This window comes from Ischnura elegans, chromosome 11 (assembly GCF_921293095.1).
Source record: "Ischnura elegans chromosome 11, ioIscEleg1.1, whole genome shotgun sequence".
Classification (NCBI taxonomy): domain Eukaryota; kingdom Metazoa; phylum Arthropoda; class Insecta; order Odonata; family Coenagrionidae; genus Ischnura; species Ischnura elegans.
The window spans coordinates 83,722,127-83,740,744 of record NC_060256.1 but is presented as its reverse complement, the minus strand read 5'-3'; the positions used below and the strand labels follow the sequence as shown (position 1 = coordinate 83,740,744).

Genomic DNA, 18,618 nt, shown 5'->3' with positions numbered 1-18,618 from the left:
ATACTGGGCATTGCTGGGTACACCTATGGATCTATGTGGATTTAGTTAACTTATATAATTCGTGGAAAGGCAACACTGAGAGCACATGAAAAATTAACACATAAAATTAGACACATAAAATCTTGTCTAATTCGAGTCTACAAGTACCTTGAACCAATGGAAGTACGATGTAGACACATGAATATACACAAAAGTACTTTAAATTACCTGGTTATTTTCTTAGATATAAGAAGAATAATACACATTATCATCAGATAATTATTTTTACTTAATTTTACTTACTTTTATAATTACATGAAAGTATAAATATCAAACTCATCATGATGGTTGCCTAAATTAGATCCTCAATTGCGATTTGCGAATAGTGGACCGCAACGTTGATAACGATAGCTCCACAGATGGCTCTGATGTCACATCCAGAGATTTTACCTGGAACTTTGCTGAATTTGAACACCGAATTACCAAATTTTACCAGTTAAATTTATAGATGGGCTACACGTTTACACATAGGTCTGCCATCTTTTACCATTTTAATTTTATGCATGTAAAGCAATGGTAAAAAGGAGTATTTTATACTTTGTGTTATCTGGAACTTTGCCCAATAATTATGAATTAAGGTTTCTGTAGACAAAGATGAACAGTGAAAAAGTCATTTTACAAAAATAATGAATGAGCCACAAGTTATATTCACTTGCTAATTTATTCATATGTAAATTATTTTATGTACCATTGAAAAGGCATTATCTTATCTTGGAATGGAAAATCCTCTCTTATGTGACTATGATGAGTCTACAATGGTTCCTTTGATTGCATTATAGTACAGCTCGAAAACTCCGTGAACTGTGCTCGGCAAATTGGATGCGGCTGGGCCCTCATCTTCGCCGTTGACAAAAAAGTGTAGTGTTCCCAGTTTATTCACCATCACACCAACTCTATCTCCCACCTAATGGGGAAGCAAGATTTTTATTGGTGGAAATACAAATATCTTAAGCCTGAATTGATTGGTGGAAATACAAATATCTTAAGCCTTTAATAACACTTGACCTGAAAAAACTGCACAATTACCATACTGGAAATCGCATATTTGAAAACTTAGTCTTTATGTTATACATAGGTACATCAGAGGAGTTCAAAATTTTATCAGGTCAGTCAGTTGTTTTTACGAATTAACCTTAGTGTCAATATTGATCCTGAATAATATTTGCATTTATGACACAAAAAATTTCAATATTTGTAGGATCAAAAGCTTCAGGAAATGACGAATTGGAAATAAATTCAAAAGTGTTTGTGATCATTTGCCCCTACCATGATCTTCATTAGCGTTAGCGGGAATGTATTTTCAGCGATTATAGATTGGACCTTAGTTTTTCCAAAAAATGATGGGCAAGCCAAGAATAATTGTGAAGGTAAATACAAGTATATAAAATATTCAACAATTTTCCGTTTACTAAATCAAATGTTCACTCTGCCTAACAAAAATAAGAATATGAGAATCAATTTTATTACCAATAAGATATTTAAAAAATTGCTTTTAGATTTTTTCTGATTTTTCTATTTAAAAAAATATGGCCAAAAAAATTGCCACCAATTATATTTTCTTATCGCTTATAAAAAAGAAAGCAATAATACTACTCAGTACACCACTTGTGTCACATTCAAATTTGAAAGGAGACATAATTTTAGTGTAGCATTTTAAGTTGATTCAATTTGTCTCGGATAATCTTTTTTATTAATTTCACATTCCAAATTCTTTTTCAAATATTTTCAGTAAAAATTATTTTTTTAAGGTGAGCCAAAAGGGGTTCAAAAAAGATCTGCTCTGAAACTTTTAAGTCAGCCGGTGAGAGCTGAATTTGGTTTGTTAACCGGGAGAGCCAAATGTTTTCAGTCATTATTTGCCAGAGTCAGCCTGTAGTCAATGAGTCATTGAAACTCAGATGCTGTCTGTGAGCCTGTTAAAGATGAATATGCACAGATTTTCAGTAATCGATGTCAGTACCAGTGAATTTTGCACGATAGCCTAACCTACATTAAGTTGAAATATTTACATATGGATGTTTCACTTACCTTCAATTCATTGAAAGTTCTTCCATAATTTTTTGTGCTTTCAGCTCCATTTGTGTACACAACATTATGATACTTCATCCAACTCCCTGACCTTAAAGAAAATATTACAATGAGTAAAAAAATAGATGAAAGAAGTAGATAGCTCTTCACCATTCTCACTCAAGGCCCACCATGGTACCAACTTGAGAATTAAAGAATTTCTTAATGTTTTTGTAAGGTTTTTGATAAGTTAGGCCTAAATGTGGTATTATGAGCATTTATATTATGTGAGGCATATTCATTTATGCCAGAAAATCATGGTCTTAACCGATTTTCTTGAGAAGGTTCTAAATCTCGAAGAAAAACTATAATTACAAAAAAAAATAACTTTCAAAAATTCCAGTGAGGAAATAAGAGATAGGAATCTCTCAGAAAAAAATGTTTTAACACATTTGTGTTGGGCACCACCGATAGGCAGGGTCTGCTCATCTCAGCTGCCCCCTGCATTTTACCAGATCTTTGCATTTTATTAGCTTCTTTACTCTGCCCACCATTCTCAAATTTAGAATAGAATGAAATAGAATAGATGCGTTCTTGTTTGTGGGATTATCAAAGGCCATTCTTCCCTACATAAATATTGTGGCAAAGCTTTACTGTAATATCAGGATCTCTACTTTGTCCTAATGATAATGTGTATTTTATTAGTTCCATTTCATCACTGTGTGGCTCAGAGATACATTTCAAACCTTCTTATTTTTCATTCACAATGTCAGTAGATTCTGACTATTCCCAAGGTGTTCTGATTCTTTTCCCCAATATTTTATTTCTATAATTTCATTTTTACAAACTCCCAAACTGTTATTTTCCAACAGGTTAGGAGTATTCTTACTGTGTAGCAAACCAAAGGCTCACCTTTTGTAGACAATATTTGTCTGTGTTCATCGTGCAATGTGTCTAAATTGTGGGAATTTTCCTGAGAATTTCAGTCCAGGCATGAATATAAAAGGAAAATGGCAATCTCGTCTGCATAACTACTTGTCATTTTCAATAGCTAACATGTATTATGCGGCTAATCCACTATTATATTTGGACTCCAGTTTGAGGATTTTGGAGCTTACCCAACAGTACATTAATGAAGGGACACAGGATACATAAGGTAAAAATAATTTGGAAAGTAAATTTAGTATATATTTCTTTTTATTGATATATTATTTAGAATATAAAATAGTAGTTACTGTTCAGTTATAAAACAATGAATTTCAATGTATTATTTCTGTACCATTGGTGATTATGGTCTAGTTATTTCTCACAGGATAAGTTACTTCATAGATAACTTCAAATTATTTGAAATATGTACATTCAAGCATATTTCAGACAAAACTTAGAATCATTCGAATAGGTATGTATGTAATATATTTCTTTCAAATTTTTATTTTTATTTACACAGCATTAATGATAAATTGTATAACACTTTTCTTTTTTTACCGATAGAAGAAATCATGGAGACTAAGGGCTGTATTAATAGTCGTTCCCCTGAGGGTCCCCTAGGGGCACCCTTCCCAAGGGACTCCAAGGGGAATATTCAACATCGGTATTAATAGTCGTCCCCTTGGATTCCCCTAGTAAGGGGACTCCGAACGTGGTAACTATGGGCTGTAACGACAACAGAGGTGTTTATTTACTTTATTTTTATAGGTGTTTTTGTACAAAGAACTTGAGATGGCGGCGTGAAATGCTTCATTTTCAGCTACCAAGAAGAAAATATTGTGCGATTTGATTGAAAAATACAAATGTTCCATTGAAAACAAACCTCGCATTGAACGGACAGCGTTCAATGCGAGGTGAAGAAGAAGGCGTGACTATCTGTACGGAGTGAGTTCAACTGTCAAGGCGATGTTGTTAGAAGAGATGTAAAATAACTTAAAAGGTGAATAAAAAGGCTATGCAAGTAAAGGTAAGTTTAGGATGTCTCTTTCAGGTATTTATCTGCAGGTTAACTGATTTTACGTAGTTGGTAATACAATTTTGAAGAAAACATCCTCGCCTTGCCGGATTCAGCATTTTCTGTCGATTTCATAATGAGATTGCAGCATACCTATTTAGCAACAGAATATTTGAAGTAAAGAAAGTAAAATGTGCATTCATTCTGAGAGGATCCAGTAATGTGAGTTGGAGTAATATGTGGAGTGTATTACGGTATGAGTTTTTACGTACTGACAGGCGCATATTTATTTGCCTATTGAGCCTGAAAAACGGTGTTCTGAAATGCGGGTGCTTTTTTGCTCTTGAATTATTTGCTAATTGCTGTATTAATTTCTTTGGTGTGATTAGATGTGAATTTGATAATTTTAATGACAGTGAATAATAGTCCTTAATATGCCTTGAAAATTAGCTGGAGTAAATAGTGCTAGTGTGTTGATAGCTAGTAATATTGCATTATTAACTTAAATTATATTAGCCGTTGGACTCGGTGCAAATTCTATCGAAAATTATTTAAATAGAAGCTTTGGGAGGCTGTAGGATAAAATTTATAACCATCTAAATGACATTTTAATATAAAAGTTTTCGAAAAAAATATGTCGTTTAAGTCACAATGCTACATTTTCTGTGATTAAAAAAAAATTGAAAAATGATCATGCTTTCAGCTCTGTTTATTTATTTTTTCCTACAAAATGATGTATGATATATTGTTGTTAATTTATAATTTCTTCCTGGATGCTTTCAGCCAATACTTCCTTGGGAATTGCTGAGAGAAAGTTAAAGGCCAGGTTGGAAATGATGGAAGAGGAGAGGAACTTTTTACAAAGATTGTATGAAATGAAGATAGAAATATCCCTGGAGAAGGACAAAATAACAAAAGATAGACTGAGGCAAGCTGTGGCTGCTAGAAAGCTGGCGGAAGCACAACTGAAATAGTTTTTTGGGAAACGTGACCCCTAATTTGTAAATTTTATTTTTATAAAATATATTTAAAAATTTTAAGATTTGCATATAAATTTATTCCTTCAACTTGTTAAATACCTATCATGAAAGCATGAGATAATGGCTGAAAATAAGGAAATCGGTGCCTGTTATTAAGGGAAATGGATTTGGAACAAGTTTTGGTATCTAGCAACAGCCAAAAAACATAATAGACTACAAAGTTGAACAGTGGTAGGTCAAGGTACCTAATTCGCACTGGTGACCAAATGCTCCAAGATACAAATTTTTTGTGGCGCAAACACTGATAACTGAGACTGAGGAGGTAATGTAGCGGAATAAAAACCAGATAATGTGGCCTTGGTGTTTTAAAGGTTTAAGTAATTGCATTCCCAAGATCGAATAATACAACTAGTACGCCGTTGGATAGATTTCCTGGTTCCGTCCGCGCTGTCATTTTGATGGCGACGTTTCACCAACTGTGCTGTAGGTGTCCTCAGGCCAGGCTGAAATGGAGAGTGCCTCTGGTTGCCCGATGTTTATACGGTGGCGCCAGACTGAGGGAGCGCTTGCCCGTCGCTGATTGGTCCCTGTACGGGGCAAGGGGGTCTTTCTGGGGTCCAGAAACAAGCGTGGTGCTGGAAATTCCAGATCCTGGAAAGGGTGTAACCGTCTTCCCGATTCATATTTTATGGTCTTTTGGTAATTTACACCGATTCTCTGATTATTATACTACTATATATTGCATTTCTTTGGCCAAGATTTTTGCTTTATCAAAATTGATTTCATGACCTGGCTCTGACAAGACATGTTGAACCATTTCTGATTTCTCTTCTTGTCTATTCTTCAGTGTTCGAGAATTTTCTTTTATTCAGCATTGTATGGCCTTTTTAGTTTGTCCGACGCATGATTTCACACAGATGTATTGAACCTCGTATACACTCTCTAACCTGAGATTCACTAAGGACCGACGAAATGAGGCCGCACCATCTCAAGCAGAGGCCCTCTCACGGCTTCCTTAGGAAACCGGTACCGCTGCAGGAACTCAGTATCTCTAAAAAAAAATCGAATGGATTTTGCGCATCACAGACGTAAAACTTCTTCAATCTCAGATGTCGGTTCGCCAATCTATCGAGACGACGAACAAAGGCCTCCAGGCTGTCCATCCTCGTCAAAGATAACCCAAATCACGGGTAAATGGGAAAATATGAACGTATATATAGCGAAGTGATACACAGGAAAAAGTTGAGATGAAAGGGATATGGTGAAATTAATGAAAATGGGTGAAAACGAAACGATTTTTGAAAGGGCGAATGAGCAATGTGACAGAATGAATAAATGGTATGGTATGAATTAATATGGAGATGATTATAGGCATAAATGAGTAACTTTTTAACGAGAGCACAAAGCAACGAACGTATCGGGACAAGCAGCAACATGAAGTCAATAAAATACGAAAGCAGCTAAAGATTTCTGCTTACAATTTCAGTAGTACCTGTTTTCTCCGCTTCATGCACATGTCGCAAGGTAAGGCTCACTCCGCTCCCATTGTAGGGGACTGCAAGGGGGCCCCTACAGCCTAGGGGACGACTATTAATACCAGATTTGTGATCGTCAATTCTTGTATGGGAAAATATTATCAAAAATTTTCTTCATCAATTCATCCGAAGAAAATTAAACTGAAGAGAAATCATCCGATTTTTATCTCTACGTTCCTCATCAAATAAAAATTCAGGACTAAACTCAAACTGGAACTTCTGCGTGGAAAATGCGTCTGCCAAATGTGATAGAGGTATATGCAAGAACCAAGAAACAGCAATGATCCTCCCCGCAACTTTAGTTGACGCAAAAATCATAACTTCGTAAGAAACATCCAAGGTAGTTTGCAAGAATTACTTACGTAGGCAGAAAAAGATGCTAATTATTGTGAATACGAAAAGAGAGGTATCAAAGGGTGTCATCAAAGGGCTACATTTTTATGGAGTGAAAGACTATACCTTTGTCTGATGAAAAAATGCAAGAGCACTTATCAATCCAAGTTTAGAGGGGAATGTGTGATGTTAGTTGAAGAAACAGGGTCCCACTTTTGAGTTTGCCTCCCCCGTCGGAGGATTAGCAAAAGTTATAAAATCTGCTATTCTCAATTCCTTTCCGAGTGAAAATTAGATACACAAAAATATAAAGGATTTGAATGCGATAGTGAATACCGCCCAAAAAGGAGGCATCATCCCTATGCTACAAGCATAATTCCAACATCCCTTGCTATGTGAGTAAACTCTTCTCGGGATTCCCACCGGGTTAATTTTTCCATAATGGCCAACATTTCAAGCTCCGACTCGGGGCTCATCATCAGGGATAAATTTCGTTGAATTCCGAGAAGAGTTTACCCACATCATTCGCCGGGAAAGCATCAAATCATATTTCATCCCTTACAGAGGTCTATTTGCTAATTACACTAAGTTGACTTAGATTTGCGACATAAACATTGGAAGGGCAATCTAAGGACCGAATTTGCGTTGTTGCAAGTATGCGTTTGGCGGGCGATCCGAGATTTTTTAAAGTGCTGGATTTTAATATCAACTTTAAGGACTACTCGCTGATGACATATTGGAGAGATACCACAGTACCTCCGGCTACATCAGACCTTAGTGTTGTGGATTTCAAAAATCTATTGATGAACTTTCAAATTTGAAATGAAATATTTCTTTTTGAGATTCGTGAAGATATTCACAAAACTTTGTTGACAACAGCGAAAGACGAGGAATGACACTGACATAAGAAATACAGATTGGAAAGCAGGTAATTGAAAAAATCTTTCGTGATTGTTCCTCCACAGACGATACTGAAACATTAAATATTTAGACTAACGAATTAATACGCACTTGGTGTGAATTTTGGTGCATTTGGCGCGTGAGAGAAGCTTGCGGGGAGGGGACGCGAGCGGCTTTCGCCCAAAATCCATTTAATCATATCTGTCGGACAAAGCCAAACTTGGAGCGCATATCCGAAGTTAGCACACCTGTATAGCCACTCGAGTGGCCTTTTCATTTGTTCATCATCTTTAGTTTCGTCCGCTGGTCTCTCAACATACTTCTTCATTGGGGGGAACATTATGCTCCTTCTTGCACTTACACGCAAAAATATGGCATAATTTCAAATGTTCTTTCAAAAGTGCTTGAGTTTTGTGCTTAAGCAAATACCCTACTTTTGGCCTATTCACATTTTCCGTAAGTTTTAGTACTTCCTGTTGTACCGTTAAATCCATTTAGTCACACACATAATGGAAGGGAAGCGTCACCATAGTTCGCACACATTTATAGCCACTCGAGAGGCCTTTTCATGGACCGTAGGCTTTCCTGCGTTCTCGGATCTAAAAATATTTCATCACTTCTCTAAAAGTTGGTAACATCGATTTGTTTAACCCCGACGAGGCGCCTAATAAGGGACAAGTCGTCTCACTAAGCTTCCTTTATTACCTTCTACCATCTTCCGATTTATATTAACAAAGATAAACGACCTCCTAGCAGCATACGCGGGATGCATTTTGCTGTATTGGAGGCGTGGGAGGGGTAGAAGCGAGCGGGGAGGGGAGGGGATCGGCCTGCGGCTCTTGTATCCGCGACGCTGCGTGGGCGTTGGAATATTTTCTTCGCGGACGCGGGCTCAAATTAGGCATTTTGTGGCTAAACGGTGGCAGATACGTCAAAATGCATGAAATTTTTGCCCGAAAGAACAGTGACTCGGCAAAATCTATAGGAAATGACCATAAAATACTATATTTTTCGAATTTCGAACTTCCCCCCCTAAGTTGCATTTGAGCGAGGGTCAGGGGTTCACCTAGAGGTCTCAAATTTTTCAGGCCTTATTTTTGATCGGTCCCACAACTTTTTTCATTGGGCCAGATGGATTTGAAAAAAATCGATTTTTCCGATCCGCCCTAATGTACATATATGCGTAGATGATAACAGCAGCAACACATCACGCTTAATATGTTCAGCATATGCAACAGCATCAACCTTTAAATGCAATGATGAAGAATCTTTAAGTTTGAAGGAAGCCAGGCCAGCCCCAGTAAGTCTAAGTGGAAAGACACTATGGATGAAGAACCAGCAAGATGCAAGGAGCTAAACACTTGGGATGTCATAGCCAGACCTCAGAGGAAGATCGTTGGATCCACTTGGAAATTCAAAATCAAGACTGACTCAAGTGGAAACCCTAAAAAATACAAAGCAATGGCTAGTGGGGCAAAGGTTCACACAGAGGTATTTGGGCGGAGAAAGAGGATGGTCTCGACAAGTTTCAACAAATTTTTAACAACAAGGTAGAGATAAGAGAGCTTCGAGAGATCTCAGACCTCCTATCATTCTGTATACTGAGATTTGGTGACCATTGCGTGAGTATTGACCATTGTGCTTACATTGAAAAGATCCTGGATGAGTTTGGACTGACTGACTCGAAAGGAACCGCCTGTCCATTAAGCAAAAGCCTATTTAATGACAAAGTAGAAGAAGATTGTGATGCTGATCAAGACAAATACAGGAGGGCCATTGGTATGCTGCTGTACGTGGAAAATGGCACCAGACCAGATCTGAGTTTTGCTGTGAGCTACCTGAGCCAATTCCTGTCAGCACCTATGGAAGACATGAGGCTGCAGTCAAGCACATGATGAGCTACCTCAACATACCAAAGATTACTATATTGTATACAGAAAATCAGGGAGTCAAATTTTTTTGTACTCTGATGCTGATTTGGCCAACAACAAGGCTGATAGAGTATCCTTCAGTGGCTTGGTAGTGCTGCTACTAGTGGTCCTATTGAGTGGAGGTGCAAAAAACAGACAGTTGTCGCCACATCTACCAAGCATGCAGGGTATGTGGTAATGGCTGTGGCTGCCCATGAGTATCTGTGGCTGAAAAATGTTCTATACAATATTGGGGCCAGTGAGAAGTGTGAACAGCCCCACAAATATTTGCTGACAACATCCGTTCCCTATCCCTGGCTGAAAAGGATGAGGTTGACGAGAGGTCCAAGGCAATAGATATCAAGTACCACTTGATTAAGGACTGCGTCAAGAGGGGCCTGATTAAGGTGCAGTATGATAGTGTCTTGAGACAGCCTAGCTGACCTACTTACCAAATCCCTGACAGGAAGAAAGACTCAAAAAAATATCTGTAGGGATTGGGTTAACTGTTTCCTAAGTAAAGTAATTTGTTTTGTGTTTTAAAGATTGTCATGTTACATAATCATTTTGCTTGTGCTGTTTAAGTTTCATTTAGTGGGGACCGTGAACTTTAGTGTTAGTGATGTGTTCAATTCAATAAAAATCAAGGGGAAGTGTTGGAGAGTGTGATTCTTATTGTTCATGCATTTATATGACCCATATTGATATCTGAAGTAGTCTGTTTGGATTCTCATAGTCATTCATCTTTGGGAAGCACAGTTGCTAAGTGTAACCATGCCTCTTTGGGATATATTAAAAGTCAGTAAAGAACGTTGTTCATGTTCCTTTCCTACGCTCTGCTTCAAGTGTAATTAGATATATTTGATTAGCAAGAACTCAGCTAATAATTGCAACACTGGATTTGAAAAAATTTCCTGGATCATTCCATCCCTAATCAAAATTTCATTGCATCAATGAAAAGGAATAACCACACTCTTATTCTGCTAATGCTATCAAATGAAGAAAGATCTAGAAGAAAATTACAATATTAGATGCAATTCATGGAGTGTCTCAGGCCTGGTTCTCAGTGAAACCAACCACACTAGTTCACTCGTGGACGAAACTTTAGTAGTAGACCTCAAAAGTAATTTCGATGTATTTTCAGAATCAAAAGTGAGGGATTCCAAATGGTGGAAATTAGTGAAAACAATGAAAGCGTTAGAAAGTGTTGATGAAGAAAACTTAAATGAGTGGTTGGAAAGAGACAACAGTAAATCGTGATTCCGTCATATGAAGGATGAGGACATAATTTACACCATGACCTTCACCAGACAAGCCAGAGAGGAAGGAAGTGGAGTGTTATGTACTGTGCATGTAATTGAAATGAATGTTTGTTTTTGTATGAGGCCATCTTGTTTTAGGGAAATTATAATAATAATAATTGTTTATTCTTATGGGTGTTAACCAAATGGTCCAGAAAACGTGTTACATTAATAAGCTAATAGATATATGTGTTACATAATTAAGTATATATAAGAAGCATATAAACATTAATAAGCATTATTTAACGCGTTACTATTGTAAAGGGTAGCAAAAGGGAACATGAGATCAATATAAAAAGTTATAAAATAGGATACATGTCAGAAGCATATAAACATTAATAAGCATTATTTAACACGTTAAAAAAGTAAAAGGTAGCGAAAGATAACATGTGATCAATATAAAAAGTAAAGCATACAAACATTAAAAGCATTATTTAACACGTTAAAAAAAGTAAAAGGTAGCAAAAGATAACATGTGATCAATATAAAAAGTTATAATATAACATATGATTAAAATAATGTTAAGAAATATAAAATATATCAATACCAAAAAATGATCAAGGACATGGATAAAAAATACACTAAAATTATTTAACTTAAGAGATGGAATCTGCATAATAAAAAGACATAAATTTTGCCAGACATTTTTTTTTAGATAAAAACAGAGTCAAAATGAATATCTACTGTTGGCTCCACTAAGTTATAAGTGCACAGAAGTCTGATAATGGGTGCATTGAATGTGAAATTTCTACAGCAAAATTTTAAATAGAAAAGTTTGGTTTTCCTTGTGAAATTGAAGGTAGTATCGAAGGATAGAAGATGTATAAGGAATGAACTATTGATTTTGTTATTACATAGCCTGTAGAGAAATAGTAAATCAGCAGGCTGGCAGCGGACTCTTAACACGTTGCCTACGGATGGTGAGAATTCTCGTCATTTTTTTCCCCGAACATTCCGGACGGATGTGAAGATTCTCGTCATTTAGGCGCGTCAACCTAAACAATTTTAAAGCGTACAATACGTATTCGTTAGTATGTTTTCAGTTGTTGTTTGTTATTCATAATGAATTGATGCATCATAATGTTTGATTGGGTAAAGTTATATTCTAAACATTAGCTTTTTAACCATATTTAACCCAAAGGTATTACGCCCTAATAGGCACAATTTCCAATCTCAACACCTCCACCCAGAATTCCTAGGAATTTCGATACCCTGGTACGCAACATGTTAATGGGTGCAAGTCCGAAATTTCCAGTGTCTGCTTATATGGAACATCAGGAAGACCAGCATAAAAATTGACTACCCTTAGAAACTTCTATTGAACTCTGCCAAGGTGATTAATTTGGTTTTTTATATAGGGAGTCCAACGCGAGCCCTGGCAGTATCTGTAAATATTGTGTGCTGGCAAATAAATCCATTGTGCCTCATAACTGAGTCTTGATATAATTTTTCCGCACACAACATGGAGGAAGTGAAAGTAGCGACTAGGACTTAAAAGACGAGGGGAGTAGAAATCACATAAGTAATAGCCAAGCATTCATCTGCGTAAATAATTTGCTTTGCTATGTGGAGCTGAGGGATTATGATGTTATCACAGAGAATAATATCTGAGGTCAGTTGAGAAACCTAATCGATGAATCCATTAGACAAACAAAATTAACGGACTATTTCCAAAAATGAAAATATGTAAATTACAAAACCTTATAAAAATAAAAGGGACTTTTAATTGCCTGTGTTTCCCAATTATTCCTGCACCCTATGCCCCCATCATTATCCTCTATGATCAAGAGACTATATGTGTACATTTTTTGCTTAAACTTGAATTAACCCAATTGCTGCATTGACCCTGCTTCGTTTGGCAGAAGGGTGACAAGTGCTGTGCCAAATTTAGCCACTGGGGGCCATGCCATGTGGAATGAAGTTTGACCATGACCCACCAGAGCATTCGATCACATTCTAAACCAGAGAAAGCAGATTTACCTCCACAGTGAATGTGCAGGTTCTTTGACGAGCCTTGCCTTTTGGATAGGAAGGAGGAATGTTGTGATGTTCCCTCATTTAGACTTGTAGCTGAGTGAATAATATAACTACATACTTTTTTCTTAATGCCCTGATTTAGTCATAATGAAGATATTTCCATTGAATCACACCGGCATCTATGCCAGAAAGGGAATTGTAAATTATGTCATCACAGAGGTGGATAAGTGGGGAGTCGGGTTGGTCACCCCCCTGTAATTTCTGGATAAATTGAAAAGATAGTAATTTTTGCAGTTAGGTTTTTGTCCAACAAATTTTTTCTTTCATAAATTTAACAAATAATGTTTAAAAATAATTGATGATTATGTCAAACCCAGTGGTCTAGGGATATTAGATCTCAGATGAAATACCACAGAGAGGTGATGTATACCACCAAGGAAGTAATAGTTGCATACGCTATGGGAAGTAATGAACTGCCCCTCCCAAGCAACGACCTTATAACTTGGCCCTGGCCTTTGATACTCAATCCAACATCATTGATGTGCCAGAGACTTGATTGACATAGCAAATGCCTCTACAATTTAGCAAACTTCTAATAAATGAATAGTAATATTTATGGTGAGGAATTAAAAGAGATGAGATGTCATTAGAGTAGTGCATGGAAATGAAACACATGGTCGGTTGTAAAAAATCACAACCATAGGTGATACACTTGGAAAAATCTAGAAAACCAAAAAAGATAATCAATATTTTACATTTTACGGAATCAGAGATTAATAAAAACATAGGGATAAGACTGGAATAATATATTTTAAAAATACATTCCCTGCTAGGAATAAACAATATTTTTAAGTAAAAGTTTAAGTATTTGCGAGTGATTTTACATATTCCCGGTGAATAGAATGAATAAACTTTTCTCAGGTTTCCAAACGAGTAAGAAAATCTAAGGTCGCTTTAGATTTTCTTACCACTGCAGAAACCCGGGATAAGTTGATTCAGGTTAAGTACTTTCCATTACACATAGCGTATACCAGCAATGAGTTACTAAATGATTTGTACTTACTTTAAATTAAACATGTGATCAGGTATTGTAAAAGATTCTGGAGTATACGTTGTTACTCCAATTCCCAGGCAAAAATTAAATTTTGTTCCTTTCTTGTCAAGGCGTACTTCAAATAACTCATTCCTTTTGAGGGGTCTGTGAGTTAACAGCACTCCATTTAGAGCTTCATCTACCCTGAAAAAAAAAATAATTTATTTTCTCATTGATTTGAAGCTTGTGCGGCATAATTTAGTGTACCCTCCCCCTACAAAATTTCTGTAATTCCCCCCCCAGAAATTCCTCCGAACTTATCCACAGAAATTCTCCCGCTAAGGACTTTTCGCTAAGGTTTTTCCCGCAGAGGATTTTTGCCAAAGGCCCTTCGACTCAAAGGCTCGGAGACTCCAAGTCTTGGAAATCTTGTCTCCGAACTCTGTCCTTCGAACTCTGTTCTTCAACGCTGCTCTTCGACACTGTCCTTCGAAGCTGCCCTTTGATGCTAGCCCGCCGACCCAGCCCACCTGGAGATCAAGACTTATATAGCTAGCACGGCGGAGGAATAACGACACCTGGCAATCAAGGGGAAGTGTGTGCTGAGGCATAAGAATGCAGTTTGGAGTGAGAAGTACTCCACTTGTCCTGTTACAACTCTTTCTCCCTCCAACACCTCATCCTACTATGTCTTTCCCTCCTTGAATTCCAATGGCTTGCCTCTACCAGCTATAACACCACTTGGCTACGTCTCCAACCCAGGAGATAGAGGAGAGGAAACCCAGCGGTACGCTGTTCTCCCCCAACCCCGGCTTGGATGACGAGAAGTTTTCCAGAGGTTCCAGTCAACAACATGGGTACCTACCAGGAGTTTTATACCAATGCAGCTAACTTGGACATCGCTGTATACCCCCCACTCCTTTGCAAAATCCTCCCCTCCACTCTGACACTGCTCGGGGGTCGGCCAGCTCTCTTGCTTCTCGGCGGTCGCAGTGAACACATCAGTCGACTGAGAGAGTGATTTCTGAAAAATCAATTTTGGTGCTGGGAGGCAAACACAGCTTTTTACTTAGTTTTTGGTAATGATTCTTATGAGATTATTAGTTATCATCGTTGTTTTCTGTAATAATTTTGATTTTGAATATTTCTACTTGTAATAGATTTTGATTGAAAATGACTTATAATTTTGTGACAATTGTTTCTTTGACTGCTGATTATTCTTGTTAGAGGAGTATTACCCTCATCCAGCTAGTAACAGACGATTGGAGTTCCCTGTGTCTGGGGCTTACGTTAAGAATCTGGAAGATTTAAAGACGTAACGCTTCACTTGGTTCTTGGTTAACTTGGTTCACAATTCTTCCTCTGTACACAAGGCTACCACCTTTTTTTAATGCAAGGTCAGATTGCTCGAAAAACCATCAGAAAGCAATATGTATGTACTTTTTGAGAGAACTGAAAGATTGTATATCATTCTTCAAGAACTGATAAAAATATATGGAGTGCATAATTGCCAGGGGAATTCCAATGAAAACATTAACAGTGCAATAGATTTGGGAACATTTTCATGATTCATTTGGTATTTGGCAGAATAGTGTTTCTTGTGTTTAACCAAGTAAAACGCAGATGGCAAATTGATGCTGAAAAACTGGAGAAGACTGCAATATCCATAACAAGATGGCTGCCACTTATCCACATGATAAAGTAACATTCTATAACTCCTTGAGTGAGTAATATAATAGTGTAGCCCATAGAAATTTATCTTAAATGACAGTGAAGTGCAGCAATTCCCGGAATGGTTTTGCAAGTTCAAAAGCAACTGAGCAAATATAAAATGGCTGAGGAAGAAATGACACCATCACTCAAACCAGAGAAATTAACATCAAGCACAAATGAAGTCACAGACACTCAAAAAGAGCAACGAGAACTGGAGCAGTAAAGACTTTTTTCACACGTACTGTTTTGCCCTTATGAATCAAGATTACCAGGGCTTTACCCCCACTGGTCACCATTCTTCATTTCACATTCACAAACAGGATTTCCCCAAGCACTGAATAAAATCAATGGTAATTTTATGTTTGAGGATTCAATCTTCATTATTGGATAAGTAGCTACAGAGAATTTTGACAGCATTTGAATATGTTGTTGGCAAGCCACAGGAGATTTAAAAAATATTGAATGCAATACCTAAATTGGCACCCAGAGAAATTATATTAGCTAATACTGAGGTTACCATCAAATATAAGAGAAGTCCGCACCATATCATTGAATTTCAATCTCATTTAATTCAAAATGTATGAGAAATCACTTCAACAAAAAAATTCATGGTAAAAGGCATCTGCGCAATGTAATATTTCAGAAATCTAGGAAAATTTGCTTGGCCTGAATGTAATAATTTTTATCCATGCCAATCTTACCTTATTTTTTGTGCAGATCTCCCATCATCACTGATAGCAGCGTTAATTCCACACTTTGGGTGGAATGTCAGTCTGTCAGAGGACTGGGCCGTTCCATTTGCTGTATCACCTAAAATAAAGGCCACACTTGAATGAATACATTGAAAGCATTCTGTTAAAATTTGCAACCTAAAATGGAGAATGATATATAAAATTTAAAGTTATATAAGGCAAAACTTTCACTGGCTTTCTTAATGGTAAAGATCTTCTAAAGATATCTCAATATGTATCTTCAGAGTTGGCCCCAGAAAGCGATAGATTTTTAACAGCCAATGATGTTCCATAAATGGATGCTCGATATGTTCTAAAAATTTCATTATTTGAGTTTCATTGATATTGTTTGTTTCCCAATACATCAATATTAATTTTCTTCTCCTCGAAACTAATGAACAATGGTTAACGACATCTTATGGGTTACAGGATTAGGAGTCTTTTATAGATTTTTGTTGGTTTTATGGAGAGATTTTAAAAAGCTATCAGAGAAGAATGATAACTAAACATTTATGTGTACCTTACCTCGGATCACTCCTTTGATGTGAACAGCCTGGCCATTGCTGCACTGATGTACAGTCTGCGTCATATTCAATTTTATGTTGGTCATCCTTGGGTCTGTTTTAGAAGCATGGAATGTGGTGAACCACTCCCCAGCTTCATCCTTCTTGCTGTTGATGAAAAGATTGAGCGTCTGGGTGGATGATGCTCTGGCTTCGCAAGTCGAATCGGAGGCATCTTCTGCTATTGTGCCCACGGCAATGAGTAACAGAAAGGATAATACTAGACACCAAATATTCATGCTGGCGAGAGTGTCTCTGTCTTTTCCTGAAGCTTTACATCTGAGAAATGACCTCACGATTTCACATAAGGTCCTCTCAAATGCTTTATCTCTCTGGTTGAAGCACCCCATTGGTTGGAGGAAAGCATTGGAAGGAGGGAGTTCAGGAGGGGCAAGCATGATTTTAGAAGCTATCTATCTTTGCATTTTTTATGTGACTGGACATAATTTAGAATTGAACTGGTGTATATGAGCTGGCATTTTTAGAAGCTAAAGATCAAGGAGACTTGGTGAAGCTATTCCTTTTTTAAGCAAAGTTCAGGCGTTTGATGTAAGATAACTGCTATGGACATGAGTGAGATTTGCTCTGGCTTCCACATTACATCATTTGGCTGGAAGAGAACTGAATTTGCACCCCTAATTATATTTCGAGAGATTGGAAATTCTCTATGCTAGCTTTATTTTATGAGGAAATTTTTTCTAGCAGTATTGGTGAATTTATCAAATGATACCATAATTTCTCTCTAGAGGAACTTATGAGGCTAGGTTATCATTTAACTGTGCAATCTAAATTAAATGTTTTATAGTATGATAGGTTTATTGTTTAACACTGAAAAGGTTTATTTTATTTGCTCATCCATTTCATGTTGATTGACCCTGATGGGTATCTTTTTTTCTGGTACAATCCAGCAAGCAGAAAAGATAATTTTGATGAAAATTATTTGAGCAACTTGGGGAAAATTTACCCTTTTCGTCAATACTCTTTCCTCACCCATTATTTACTCCTGCGCAGAATTGCCATTTGTCTAGGTGTACATTTATGAAATTACTTTTGATTTAATTTCTCAATGTTTCACATTACATACACGTTACCGATGAAAGGCTGAGGTCGTTAACGCAAATAAATTCTTAAAAATTACCAGGCTATTTCTTATACATATAAAAGAATAATACAAATTATAATAAAAGGATCATTTTACTAAATTGACATGAAAGTTGTTACATCAAAACTCATCATGACGGTTGGTTACAATGGATCCTTAATTGCAATTTGCGAATAGTGAACCGTTACATTGACAACAAGTGGAAAAATAAACGGATGATATTGGAGAATGCAATGAACATGAAGGCACCTGCAAGTGCCAAAGTAATGCACGTGGCAATTATAATTTCTAGCTATTCCTTGGGGCATGAAAGAAAACTAAACTAATTTAACCGATATAATATTGGAATTCATAAAATTTAATTTACATATAGGAAAAATTGACCAGAGAGTTGTATCACTTTTTGTTGTGACATCATGGTGAGGAAACACTTTTTAATTACCTTCATAGATGTAATTTGGTTCCCAAAAGCTCTGTTAAATTGTGGCGGCATTTATTTTCATTGATTTTGTTTGTTTGCACCCTTGGTGGTGAAAAAAAAAATTGGCAAAG

General features: G+C 36.8%; 1 protein-coding gene across 2 annotated transcripts; it reads right to left on the bottom strand.

The window, feature by feature from the left end:
- Positions 1–260: 260 nt before the first annotated feature.
- LOC124167702 (neuralized-like protein 4) lies at positions 261–17,829 on the bottom strand. 2 transcript variants are annotated; one of them, XR_006866746.1, is made up of 6 exons: positions 16,927–17,829; positions 16,372–16,480; positions 13,988–14,161; positions 2,068–2,158; positions 728–943; positions 261–621 (listed from the first exon to the last, which is right to left on the bottom strand). XR_006866746.1 is itself a non-coding variant. In XM_046545698.1 (5 exons), exons 1-5 carry the CDS (start codon positions 17,360–17,362, stop codon positions 779–781), a joined length of 975 nt encoding a protein of 324 aa, XP_046401654.1. In that variant the 5' UTR covers positions 17,363–17,828; the 3' UTR covers positions 682–778. The 2 variants fall into 2 exon arrangements, 1 of the variants encoding a protein (XP_046401654.1); XM_046545698.1 differs by lacking the exon at positions 261–621 and having other exon boundaries at positions 682–943; positions 16,927–17,828.
- Between the last annotated feature and the right edge of the window lie 789 nt (positions 17,830–18,618).